Below are 13,460 nucleotides of genomic sequence, written 5' to 3'. Positions count from 1 at the left end.
TATTACAGGGATCAAGTTTATTTTTGTTTTTCCATATAGAGAATATATTGCTTAATGCCCATTCATTGAATAGTATTTTCTTTCCCCAGTGACCTGTTCTTACATGTATTATTATATATTATATGATTATAATTATGATATGATGTGATATATTATGACATATTGATCATATATTATGTTTTAGTGCTGTTTTCAGCCTTGTGAAGGGATTTCTCTTCCTGCTACTTTGAAAAATAGTGCCTTGGGAGGTTTCTAGCCACTCTGTGACTTCACTTACCATCAATATGCCAATAGTATTAAAATTTATTTCTTCAAACTAGTTCTTTCCTTTCAGCTTTATACCCATATATGCAGCTGCCTACTTGATATCTCCAAGCAGATAATCTCACTACTATGTAATATTAACCCATCTAAAACAACTCGTGATGTCTCTTCTATCTCTTTCTACCTCTCTCTCATTCTTTTTTATTTCAGTCAATGACATCTTCACATTCCTAGCTTCTCTCTTATTCAGTTGACTTGAGTCTCATCTTGTAATGCAATATTCTACCCCCCTCAAAACACATATGCCTCTTTTCTCTCTGAAACAATTTTCTGTAAATCCTTAGCTAAATTTTCTTTGTCCATGATGTCTCAGCTTAACTATAAATTTCTTATAAAGGCCTTTTCTAAATCACCAAAGAAAGTACGTTCCCCTGTTTTGTCAGCTTAACGTATTTTAAAGTTTTCTTCATAACATATACCACAAATTTAATTACATATATTATTTTCCTTTTTTTTTTTTTTTGGCAAAGATCCAGAGAGGAATTTCCATATCTTTCCCATAAGACCATAAACTCTATGACCATACACTCAGAGATCACATATTTGTCTTTTTGGAGTAATTTTCATGTTTAGTAACTATACTAAATGTATATGAAGTAAGCTTCATAATAGGTGCCTGATTTTTTTTTTCTTTGAATGAACAGCATATGCAATATAAGCTCCTTAGTACTGACCTTAGAACACTGACTTCTTACCTGGGTAAATGCAAGGTTTATATTGTATAAAACATAAACTAATCAGCCAAATGTTTGTCATGCATACAGTAGTTAGAAAAATCCTTCAGCTTTTCATTTTGTTTTTACTTAGTTATAAAGCAGTAACAGCTAGTGAGATACAGGATCTTAAGCTGGAAAATTCAGCACTTCAGGAAAGAGCGGCCAGTGCTGAGAAAAGTGCAGAGGATGTTCAACATCAGATATTGGCAACTGAGAGCGCAAATCAAGAATATGCAAGGTATGTGTGGGGAAAACCCGCCCTTGCGTGTAGCCTTAGAACTATTAAGACAATTTAATGTTGAAAGCCAGCTACGAAATGAATCAGGGAAATATAATTTCATGATTTGCTTTAGGTGATCCTCAATTGCAAAGTAAGAATTTACACCGTTAAAAAGGTACAAATTCTTGAAGAGTTCCTTGAGTTGTATTTTTCGTTTGTTTTTTAAGTAAAAGAAAGTGGGAAAGTTACGAAAATGGCTATAAAATATTTCATGGACTTTCTTCTCTCAAACCCAAGGATGCTTCTGGATCTGCAGACCAAATTAACACTTAAAGAAGCAGAAATTAAGGAAATCACAGTCTCTTCTCTTAAAACAATAACTGATTTGCAGAACCAACTCAGGCAACAAGGTGAAGAGTTTAGGAAACAAGTGGAAGAAGAAGCAGCAAGGTAATGGAGGTTTAGAGCCAGACTGCCACATAACCTCAGTTCTTTCTTTTAGCACACTGTGTTTTTTCATTTCATTTTCCCTTACAGAAAAGCTGGAAAAGAAAACACAGTGGCAGAAGTAACTGAGGAAATGAATAAGTGGCGTCTCCTTTACGAAGAGCTGTATAATAAAACAAAACCTTTCCAGGTTTGTCAGTTAGGACCACACTCACCTGTGTTTAGTTTAGGCACCTTGTTCCCTGTCACAGTCATAACAGTGACTTGATTTTCCTGAAAGATCATTTTGCTGTGCATTTCCTATGCCAATTTAACTCCCCAATAAATAGGACTTTACATTTTTTTAAATTATTCTGCAGGCATTTTTACGTAGCCTCTCTAGGTTAAAAACTACCTTCTCATAAGAGACTTAAAGTTAATAGCTTAGAAGGCTTTCCAGATAGAAATTTTTGAAATTAATCTATATAAATTTGTGACGCTTATTTTGTTAAAATCTTGCTTAGTGTTTCTCAAATTAATACACTGATCTTTAAAAAAGGATAAAGGTTAATCTTGACCCTTAAAAGGAGTGAGAGGGCAGTATTGGTTATAACGGGGGGATGCAGCTGATACTCAGAATAGGCTGGCTAGCTGGCCTTCTTTCCCCGGGTTCACCCTGCTCTAGTGACCTTTGAAATGAAACACACAAAAGTTTTTTTTTTTTTTAAGAGTCTCACAGAATTTATGGAGAGCCTGAGAATATGTCAGCACGATCTGTTTTCGCCCATTGTTTTTTATGTTCTTGTACTTGAGTTTCCGCTGAAGTTTCTTTGAGACAGGTAAATTTAACATTTCTAAGTCTGAAAAAACTCTTTTTCAGCTGCAACTGGATGCTTTTGAAGCAGAGAAACAGGCTTTGTTGAATGAACATGGCGCAGCTCAAGAACAGCTTAATAAACTAAGAGATTCGTATGCTAAATTACTGGGCCATCAAAATCTAAAGCAAAAAATCAAGCACGTTGTGAAACTGAAAGATGAAAATAGCCAACTCAAATCGGTTTGTAAAATAATGCTCAGTCCTATTGAAGATATCAGGATGGGGTATTTTTCATTCTAAGTATAACATTTAAGTTTTAAAAAGAACTTTGGTGTCAGAAAAACCTAAGTTTATAGGGGAAAATCCATCTGAGAATTATGGATTTATTTTAGAGCATTGACCAGATGGGTATTAGGTTCTCAGGTTTTTTACATACTTCATTAATATGTATGCTGACAGCTCAGAGCCTGGAACCTACTTCACATTCTGCCTCTTCCTCTCTCTCTATCCCTCCCCCACCCCACCCCCACACTCTGTTTCTCAAAAAAAAGAAATAGATAAACATTAAAATTGTTTTCAAAAAAATCACTAGTGTAATTGGAAGAACTCACAGAGCTTTACACATCCATTTCTATTTGCAAAATAGCAAAGTCCTTGGTATAAATGTCATAAAGATAAGCAGTATTCAAAAATAGTTAACCATTTGGGACACCTGGCTGGCTTAGTGAGTAGAGCATGTGACTCTTTTTTAATTTTTTTTTTTTTTTTTTTTGAGAGACAGAGAGAGACAGTTTGAGCAGGGGAGGGTCAGAGAGAGAGGGAGATACAGAATCTGAAGCAGGCTCCAGGCTCTGATCTAGCTGTCAGCACTGAGCCCGATGCGGGGCTCGAACCAACAAACCGTGAGATCACGACCTGAGCCGAAACCAGACGCTCAACCGACTGAGCCACACAGGCGCCCTAATTCACCCATTTAAAGTTGAGTTTTATACTACTAGGTGGGTTCTAGTCCATTTACAAATATGCAACCATCTCTGCAGTCAATTTTAGAACATTTGCATCACCTCAGAATGAAACTCCTTACCTTTTAACTGTCATCTCCTTTTCCCACCCACCACTAATCTACTTTTTGTCTATAAATTTCCCCATTCTGGATATTTCCTCTTCGTGCACTCAAATAATATATGGTCTTTTGTAGCTGGCTTGTTTTGATTAACAGTGTTTTCAGATTTTGTCCGTGTAGTAGCATGTGTCCGTACTTCATTCTTCTTTATGACCTAATAATATTGGATATAGTACATTTTATTTATCCATTTGTCAGCTGATGGACATTTGACTTGTTTCCACCTTTATGAATGAATGTTATGAATAATGCTGCCATAAACATTCATGTACAAGTTTTTGTGTGGACATGTTTTGGTTTCTGTTGGGTTATGCTTAGAAGTGAAATTTCTAGGTAATTAGGTAACTTAATGTTTAATCATTTGAGGAACTGTTTTCCAAAGCAGTTATAGCTTTTTACATTCACCTGCAGTGTATGAGGGTTCTAGTTCTTCCGTATTTTTACCTACGTTTATTGTTACCTTTTTCATTCTGACTATACTAGTGTATATGAAGAGATACCTAATTGTGGTTTTAACTTGCATAACTGGTGACTGATGTTGACCCCCTTTTCATGCCCTTGTTGGCCATTGTATATCTTTCCTGGAAGAAATATCTACATCCTTTGCCTATTTTTAATTGGATTCTTGTTTTTTTAATGAATTATGAGAGTTCTTTATATGTTAAGTATATGTTTCGTATCAGATGTAGTCTTTGAAAATAATTTTCTCCCATTCTGTACATTTACTTTCTTGATGAGGTTTAGTGAAGCACAAATTTTTGACAAAGTCCAATGTATCTATTTTTTCCTCTGTTTCTTGTTCTTTGTTCTCTAACAATCTTTTGCCAAATCCCAGGTCTTGAAGATTTATTCCTATGGTTTCTTCTAAGAGTTTTACAGTTTCAACTTTGACATTTAGATCATTGATACATTGAGAGTTTTGTGTATAGTGAGAGGTAAGGGTCCAACTTTATTCTTTAGCATGTAGATATCATCTAGTTGTTCTCATGCCATTTATTGAAGAGACTATTCTTTCCCCCAGTGAATGGCCTTGGCACTTTTGTTGAAAATCAATTGACCATATATTTAGGGTTTATTTCTAGACTCTCAAATGTTTTCCACTGATCCATATAGCTATCCTTATGTTCCACACTGTGTTAATTACTGTTGAATTGTAGTAACTTTTAAAACCAGAAGGCATATTTAAAATAAAAATGTAATAAAAAGTAGGGGGCACCTGGATGGCTCAGTTAAACCTCAGACTCTTGATTTTGGCTCAGGTTATGATCTCACAGTTCCATGGGTTCAAGGCCTATGTTGGGCTCTACAATGATGGCACAGAGCCTGCTTGGGATGCTATGAAGGAAGGGAGGCAGGGAGGGAGGGCAAAGGGGAAAGGAAAGGAATCTTTAAAACTAAGAGACATGAATCCTCCTGTTTTCTTCTTTTTCAAGATTGTTTTGGCTATTTGGGGTCCCTTGCAATTCCATATGAATTACAGAATCAGCTATTCAGGTTTTACGAAGAAGTCATCTGAGATTCAGATGGAAATTATGAAGAATTTGTAGATAAGCTTGGGTCAGATTGCCATCTTAACTATGTTACATCTTCTGATCCTTGAACATGGGATGATTTTCCAGTTATTTAAACCTTTAATCTCTTTCAACAATGTTTTGGAGTATTCAAATGATAAGTTTTACACTTTCATTAAACTTATTCCTAAGTATTTTATCTGCTTTGAGGTTACTGTAAATGAAGTTTTTTTTTAATTTCATCTTTAGATGGTTCCTTATAATTGTGTACAAATAAAATTGATTTTTGTATACTGAAATTGTATCCTCCAATATTGCTGAACTCATTTTATTTGTTGTAATAGATTTTTAGTGGTTTCCTTAGGATTTTCTATATAGATGATCATTTGTAAATATAGATAGTTTTACTTCTCTTTTTTTTTAATGTTTTATTTATTTTTGATACAGAGAGAGAACATGAGAGGGGTAGGGGCAGAGAGAGAGAGAGAGAGAGAGAGAGAGAGGAAGACACAGAACCGGAAGCAGGCTCCAGGCTCTGAGCTAGCTGTCAGCACAGAGCCTGACACGGGGCTTGAACCCACTAACATGAGATCTGACCTGAGCCGAAGTCGGAGGCTTAACTGACTGAGCCACCCAGGCGCCCCAGTTTTACTCCTCTTTTAACCAGAATGCCTTTGATTACTTTTTCTTGCCTAAGTTCCCTGGCCAGAACCTCCAGACAATGCTGACTTGAAGTGGTGTGAGAGGATATTCTTATTTTGGTCCTGATTTGGGTGCGAGAAAGCATTCACACTTTCACCATTAAGTATATTATTAGTTGTAGGTTTGTCATAGATACTTTTCATCAGGCTGAGGAAATTTCCTTCTATTCCTGGGGTTTTTTTTTAATTCCTTGTTTTTTTTAGTGTTTTTATTATGAAAGGGTATTCAGTTTTGTCCAAAGCCTTTTCTGTGTCTGTTGAGATGATCACATGACTTTCATTCTGTTAATATGATTTCTTAAATTAATCGACTTTTGGATTTTAAATTAACCTTGCATTCCTGATAAATTTTACTTGGCCATGGTGTATAATTCCCTTTATATTGCTGGATTCACTTTGCTAATATGTGCTGAGGTTTTTTTTCATCCATATTCCCAAGAGATACTGGTCTATAAGTTCCATGTAATAGTTTTGCCTAGTTTTGGTATCAATGTAACACTGACCTCATAAAATCAGTTGGAAAAGATTTTGTCTTTTTTATTTTTTTAAATAGTTTGTGAATTAATATTAATTCTTCGTTGAATGTGCAATAGAATTCAGTAGTGAAGCCATCTGGATCTGAACTTTTTTCTTTTTAATTTTTTTTAATGTTTTATTTATTTTTTATACAGACAGAGACAGAGCATGAGGGGAGGAGGGGCAGAGAGAGAAGGACACAGAACCAGAAGCAGGCTCCAGGCTCTGAGCTAGCTGTCAGCACAGAGCCTGACGCAGGGCTTAAACCCATGAATGTGAGATCTGACCTGAGCCGAAGTCGGAGGCTTAACCGACTGAGTCACCCAGGCGCCCCTGAACTTTTTTTGTGTGGGTAGTTTTTTTATTATTATCCATTAAACATTTTAATGTTTATTTTTGAGAGACAGAGAGTGAGTGGGGGAGGGGCAGAGAGCTAGGGAGACAGGGGATCCAAAGCAGGCTCCAGCCTCTGAGCCGTCAGCACAGAGCCCAATTTGGGGCCCGAGCCCATGGACCACACAATCATAACATGAACTGAAGTTGGACACTTCAGACAAATCCAGTTGAATTCCGGCTCCTTTGTTGGAATTGTGTCTGAGGTCATTGGTTGATTGTGTTCTGACTCCAGAAGGACTTCTCCCAGCTGTCTTATTCACCAGTTCTAAACCTACAGCTTTGCCTGTATTTTGAATTACCTCCCAGCTCCCTTGCACCACCACCTCAACTGTTACAGCACCCTCCAGCTTGAACTTCTCCAAACGCTATTGCAAGAGAAGTCAGTTCCTGTGGCAAGAAATCGGGAGCTGTGTATTTTATGGCCTATTTCTCCACCCCTGCTCATGACAAACCTTTCTCTGAACGAGATATCTGGACTAGAACTGAGTGTTTGGCAGACGTAGGGGAGAAGGACAAGGGGAGCACCCTGAGGTTCTCTCAGCCTGCCTTTTCTGCCATGGAATTATCACCTTATGAGCCAGGGCAGCAAAAATAATCAGGGTCCAGCATTTTCAGCACACAGCACCTAAGGTAGAGCCTCTGTTACAGCACAGAAGAAAGGATCCTTCACCTCTAAGCCACATTTGCTTGCTACATGGCCTCAGCAACAGGTAGCCGGGGGCAAGATAAGAAATGGTAAGGCCATGCTCCTGGAAGGAAAAGCCTGTGCGTGAGCTGGAGAAAGAGAGGACCCTGTTCTTGACTGCAGCTTCTGTCCCACCTTGCTAAAGTGGAATTGAAAGAGAGGGAGCCGACTTGGTTCAAATACCAGAGACCCTTGCCTTTTTTTTTTTTTTTTACCATATTTTTCTAGATTTGTTTGAATAGATGTTTCTTCATTGGCTATTTTGCCTTAGGACCATTTTCACAGGCCTTAAATGGTTGCTGTTTTTTTATAATTTTTTGTGTCATTAGGAAGCAGGTTACTGGAGCTTCTCTTGGTGTCATGCCACAAGTTCATCTCAGTATTTAATTTGAGATGAACTTTTATCTGAAACATAGCTTCGTACCTGTAGAGTGGCAAGAAAATTTAAGTGTCTCTTTATCTCTTTTGTCACAGCTGTTGATTGTCCTTTTATAATTTGTAGTCTTAAAGCCTGCATTTAGTAATGATTTTTTGCATTTTGGTTTGATATATGAGCCACTTGGGAATCTGTCACTGATAAGACACTTCACCAACATAAGCTTTAATAATTGTTTGTTGTCTATATTTCTGTTACATAGGAGGTGTCAAAACTCCGCACTCAGCTTGCTAAAAAAAAACAAAGTGAGACAAAACTTCAGGAAGAATTGAATAAAGTTCTGGGCATCAAACACTTTGATCCTTCAAAGGCTTTTCTTCATGAAAGTAAAGAAAATTTTGCCCTCAAAACCCCATTGAAAGAAGGTAAGAAATGAATAAATGGATAAGTATTACCTTCCTTTGAATTTGCTTTCACAGCATTTCATCCATTTTTATGAACTCTGAAAATTTGTTGACAGTTTTTGATATAAAAAATTAGTATTGGGGCACCTGGGTGGCTCAGTCAGTTAAGCATCAGACTTCAGCTCAGGTCATGATCTCACTGTTCATGGATCCAGCCCCCCCACTGGGCTCTGTGCTGACAGCTCAGACCCTAAAGCCTGCTTTGGATTCTATGTCTCCATCTCTCTCTGCCTCTCCCCCACTTGCAGTCTGTCTCTCTCTGTTTCTCAAAAATAAAAAAAAAAGTTTAAAAAATATTTTTAAAAATTTGTATTCATCTTTCACAATAAATCAAAACTGGTTGAAATAGTGAATGAAGAAGGGCACCTGCGTGGCTCATTTAAACATCTGACTTTGGCTCAGGTCAGGATCTTGTGGTCCCTGAATTGGAGCCGCATGTTGGGCTCTGTGCTAACAGCTCAGAGGCTAGAAACTGCTTTGAATTCTGTGTCTCCCTCTCTCTTTTTGCCCCTTCCTGCTTGTTCATTCTCTCTCTCTCTTTCTCCCTCTCTCTCTCAAAAAATAAGTAAATAAATATAATTTTTAAATGGTGAGTGAAGAAATTAATTATGGTATAGAATGCAAATATTGCTTCACCTGCCTTACAGATGTAGGAAATGCCTGTTTTTAGTCTATAATGACTAATATATTAGTTTAAACTTAGATTAATAATACCTCTTTTTAATAATTCTTCCAGGCAACACAAACTGCTGTTGAGCTCCTATGGAGTTTCAAGAATGATGCAAGTAAACATCTGAAACACCTGTTAAGGATTATTTCTTATTCTTATTATTTTTATTGTTGTAATTGCTATTGTTGTTACTATTATGTTTGTAATGAGTATTTTTAATGTATTTAATATTAACTTCCTATCCTTATGTATGTGAAGGGAAGTTCAAGATTTTTATCAGTATGACTCCTGACATGTTTTTCTATTGTCTGTACCTCCCCCTTGATGCTTACCTTTATCACCTCATTCTAAACCTTCTCATTGGCCTTCCATCTTTACAACTCATCCCCTCAAATCAACATTTCTTTAAAAAGCATTCCAACTTTATTCCCCTACTCTGAAACCTTATTTGGTTTCAAGATTCAAATCCACAGGGTTTTTTGGTGTGATACTGGAGGCCTTTTCTAATCTGAACTTCTTAAGCTAGGCTAAAACACCTTGACCTGTGCCTGCCTCTGCTTTGATTGTCTAATGAGGTTCAGTCTATCAGACCCATCATCCATTTACCCCATTCAGATAAGAAACAAGCGTATGCCTAGCTCCATAGTAATTGCTTTGTCTCTTCACTAGGTCACTAAATTGGTCAATCATTTGTGGATTCCTAGACTCCCATCTCAGCCCTACTAAATTAAAATCTGGTGGTTAGCTTGAAAATATGCATTTTTAACAAACTCTGCAGTCAGTTCTTAGATACACTAAAACTCTGAAACCTATGCTCATAACCTCAACAGAATTTGTCGTTAGAGTGCTTGCCATCTGACTGCTGGCTGCTTGATTAATACTTTTGCAATATGAAATAAAATCACACATTAGATCATTTACCCAGTTATTCAACTTGTATTATATGAAGTTATTTAATGGTTCTATTTAAGGTGTATTTATTGTCTCTGCTGTCCCCTCCCCATCTCGTCCCCGGAATCATACTTGGTAGTATGTTATTTAGAAAATAGTGAGCCTTCATTTAAAATAACTAATTTTATAAAGTTGGTATGATACTATAAGCCACAGTTCTGAAGAAATGTAGAAATTAGAAAAAACAAATGTACTTCAAATATAAAAACAAAAGTAAATGAAAATTGAAGCATTGTTAAAACATATACCACACTGAAACATGACCTCAGCAGTATGGCAGAATAGAAGCCTTGGACCCTCCTTCTCCCCACAGACTTACTGACTCAGCAATAATACAGAGACAGCTTCCCCTTGTGAGAAATCTAGATACTCATTGAGAGTGCCAAGAATATAAGTAGAGAAAGGATAATGTCTTGAACAAATATATCTAAATGCAAAAGAATGAACCATACACAAGTGTCATCTTAAAAACCTTAAACTATAAAACAACTAGAAGAAAATATAAGAAAGCTTCATGACATTGGTCTTAGCAATGGTTTCTCATACCAAACAAAAGTCACAGGCAACAAAAGCAAAACTGGACAAGCGGGACTACATCCAACTAAATTTTCTGTATGACAAATGAAACAACAGAATTCAAGAAAATATTTCTAAACTACACATCAAAGGAGTTAATTCCCTGGATGTATAAGGAACCACAATTCAATAGCAAAGAAAATAATAATCTAATGTAAAAATTACCAAAGAATTTGAATAGTTATTTCTCCAAAGAAGACCTATACCTGTTCAACAGGTGTAGGAAAAGATGTTCAGAGTCACTAGTCATCACAAAGAGATGATATTTCATACCTGTTAGGATGGCTATCATTAAAAAAAAGATAAATATTAAGATACAGAAGCATTAGAACCCTTGTTTTTTGTAGTTTATTTATTTATTTAACTTCAAGGTAGTTAACATACTAACCCAGTGAGTGGAACCCTTGTACAGTTGTTGATGAGAATGTATAGTAGTGTAGCCACTATAGAAAATAGTATAGGGGTTCCTCATGAACCTTAAACTAGAGCTACCATGTGATTCAGCAACCCCACTTCTGAGTATTTATCCAAAACAATTTAAATGAGAATCACAAGAAGATATTTGCACTTCTGTGTCCATTGTAGCATTATTCCCATTAGCTAAGCTATGGAAACAACCTAAACGTCCACTGATTACTGAATGGATAAAGGAAATACATACAGTGGAATATTATTTGGCCTTAAAAAATAAGGAAACCTTGCCTTGCTGCTACAACAAATTAACAAATTTAGTGGCTATAAAAAACACAAATTTATTATCTAACAATTCTGGAGGTCAGAAGTCTAAAATGCGCGTTACAAGGCTAAAATACAGATGTTGGTGGGGCTGTGTCCCTTCTGAAGGCCCTAGGGACAAATCTGTTTTCTTGTCTTTTGTAACTTCTAGTGGCTGCCCGCATTCCTTGGCCCATATCCCCTTCCTCCATCTTCTAAGCATATCACTCCAACCTCTGCTTCAATTGTCACACCTTTGTTACACTCTGACCTTCCTCCTCCCATCTAAGGACCTTTGGATTATATTGGGCTCACAGAGTTAATCAAGTATAATCTCCCCATCTCAAAATCTCTAATAATATCTGGAAAATTCCTTTTGTCATATAAAGTAACATCCATAGGTTCCAGAGGTTACAATGTGGACATCATTGAAAGAGTTGTTATTTTGTTAACCACAGCCATCAAGGATGATACAGCATTTCCAAGATGTTCTCAGATACTTGCTCTTGGAATCCAGCCATCTTTCGTTGATCCCTGCCTTTAAGCCAACTGCTCCAGGTGACATGGAGCAGCAATGAATGGCTTGGGCTGAGCCCTACCCAAATTACAGATTCATGGGCAAAATATGTACCCAAATTATAGATTTGTGGGCAAAATAAATAATTAGGACGGTAATTGATCCTAAAATTCTTAACAGACCTTCCTTTTAATTCACTTTACTATTTGTGTTAGATGTAGTGGCCCATTACTCTATCCTTTATCTTTCCATGTATTTCCTCCCACCTCCCTGTTAAAATTCAGCACTGCACAAATTCAGTTGTCTGCATCTTATGCTTTTGAACCCAGGCTGTTGAACAGTACCAAATAAAATCCTCTCATATTAAAGATAGCAGCCATGTCCTGCTTTCCAACCTTAAGTACACTCTTGATGTCACCAAACAATTTTTAAGTAGGCTCCACACCAAACATGGGGCTTGAACTAATGGCCCTGAGATTAAAATTCACATGCTCTATAGACTGAGCCAGCCAGTCACCCCTCTTTCCCATTTTTAATTTTCCTCAAACCTCAGACTTCAGCATCTCCCCTTTTTAGCCAGTGATAGCTATTTCTACTTCACAAGGAAAATAGAAATAATGGTGCAATTTCCTCAAAATGTAGGTTATTTAATAAATAGTTTGAGGATGATTGGCTTTCCATATAGAGGAAAGGAGTTGTACCTTTCCCCTCACTTTCAAGCCAAAAATAAATTAGATTAAATTTAAAAAAATCTAATCATAGCACAAGATAATGTGAGTGTCTTTATAATTTCAAAATGGACAGATTTTATAAAGAGGACTATAAAGCCACAAAATACAGCTGTGATTTCATAAAAAGTAAAAGAATCTGGATGGAGAAGAGCTCCATGATCAAATGACAAACACATATGATAGGCAAAGCAAATTTCTTCTGATTAGAGAGTTCTATAAATGAATAAGGATAACACCAAAAGTCCAAAAGTAAGCAAGATCTATGCAGATAGAACCTTGAAGAAATGCGAACATTCTTTAATTTTGAAAAGATAATCTTACTCATCATCCAAGAAATGCAAAGTAAAATGAAATGCCGATATTTCCATTTTGATTAACAATGACCAAAAAACATGATAGAGGTACCTGGTTGGCATAGTCAGTTAAGCATCCTACTCTTGATTTCACTTCAGTCATGATCTCATGGTTCATGGGTTCAAGCCCCGTGTTGGGGTCTGCGCTAACAGTGCAGAGCCTAGTTGGGATTCTCTCCCCACCCCACTCATAAGCTCAAAAATAAATAAACTTTTCACAGAAATGATAAAAAAAAAACTATGATGATACACTATAGATACATCACTATGTAAAAATTAACAGTATCTATTAAAGTAAAATCATGTGCTCTTTGACCCAAAAATTCTCTCCCAGGACTTTGTCTTTCAGATACCTATACAAAGCCTTCAGTATAAGAATGTTCCCAGTAAAAGTGTTAGGTAGCAAAAGGCAATCAATACAGTCCCTGATGAGCTAAGTGGCTAACTAAGATCTTAGTTTGCAAAGTACTTAGTGACCTAGTGGAGTCTAACCCCATCCAGGTCAGGTCAGAAGGTAAGCATGACCCAGGACCTGAAGAAATGGGTAGAGGTGAGTCAGATAAAAAAGATCATAGATATAAGGATTCACTGGAAATGTAACACCAAATGGGAAGGTACAAGAGTTTGGCACATCTGAGAAACAACATTCAGTATCACCAGGACAAAAATGGCA

General features: G+C 36.7%; 1 protein-coding gene across 2 annotated transcripts in view; it reads left to right on the top strand.

The window, feature by feature from the left end:
- Nucleotides 1-9,873, top strand: part of HMMR (hyaluronan mediated motility receptor) — a 42,514-nt gene extending 32,641 nt beyond the window's left edge. For both annotated transcript variants that reach the window (XM_029942901.1, XM_029942900.1), the window contains exons 13-18: nt 1,132-1,278; nt 1,558-1,710; nt 1,798-1,897; nt 2,567-2,743; nt 8,074-8,236; nt 9,012-9,873. In XM_029942901.1, the coding sequence (XP_029798761.1) occupies nt 1,132-1,278; nt 1,558-1,710; nt 1,798-1,897; nt 2,567-2,743; nt 8,074-8,236; nt 9,012-9,031 (760 nt within the window). In that variant the 3' untranslated portion in view covers nt 9,032-9,873. The remainder of the gene's footprint in view (nt 1-1,131; nt 1,279-1,557; nt 1,711-1,797; nt 1,898-2,566; nt 2,744-8,073; nt 8,237-9,011) is intronic.
- The last annotated feature ends 3,587 nt before the right edge of the window (nt 9,874-13,460 follow it).

Source organism: Suricata suricatta, chromosome 6, assembly GCF_006229205.1.
Source record: "Suricata suricatta isolate VVHF042 chromosome 6, meerkat_22Aug2017_6uvM2_HiC, whole genome shotgun sequence".
Lineage (NCBI taxonomy): Eukaryota > Metazoa > Chordata > Mammalia > Carnivora > Herpestidae > Suricata > Suricata suricatta.
Note: the sequence above shows the minus strand (reverse complement) of the source record. Positions and strands in the feature narration are given on the sequence as shown.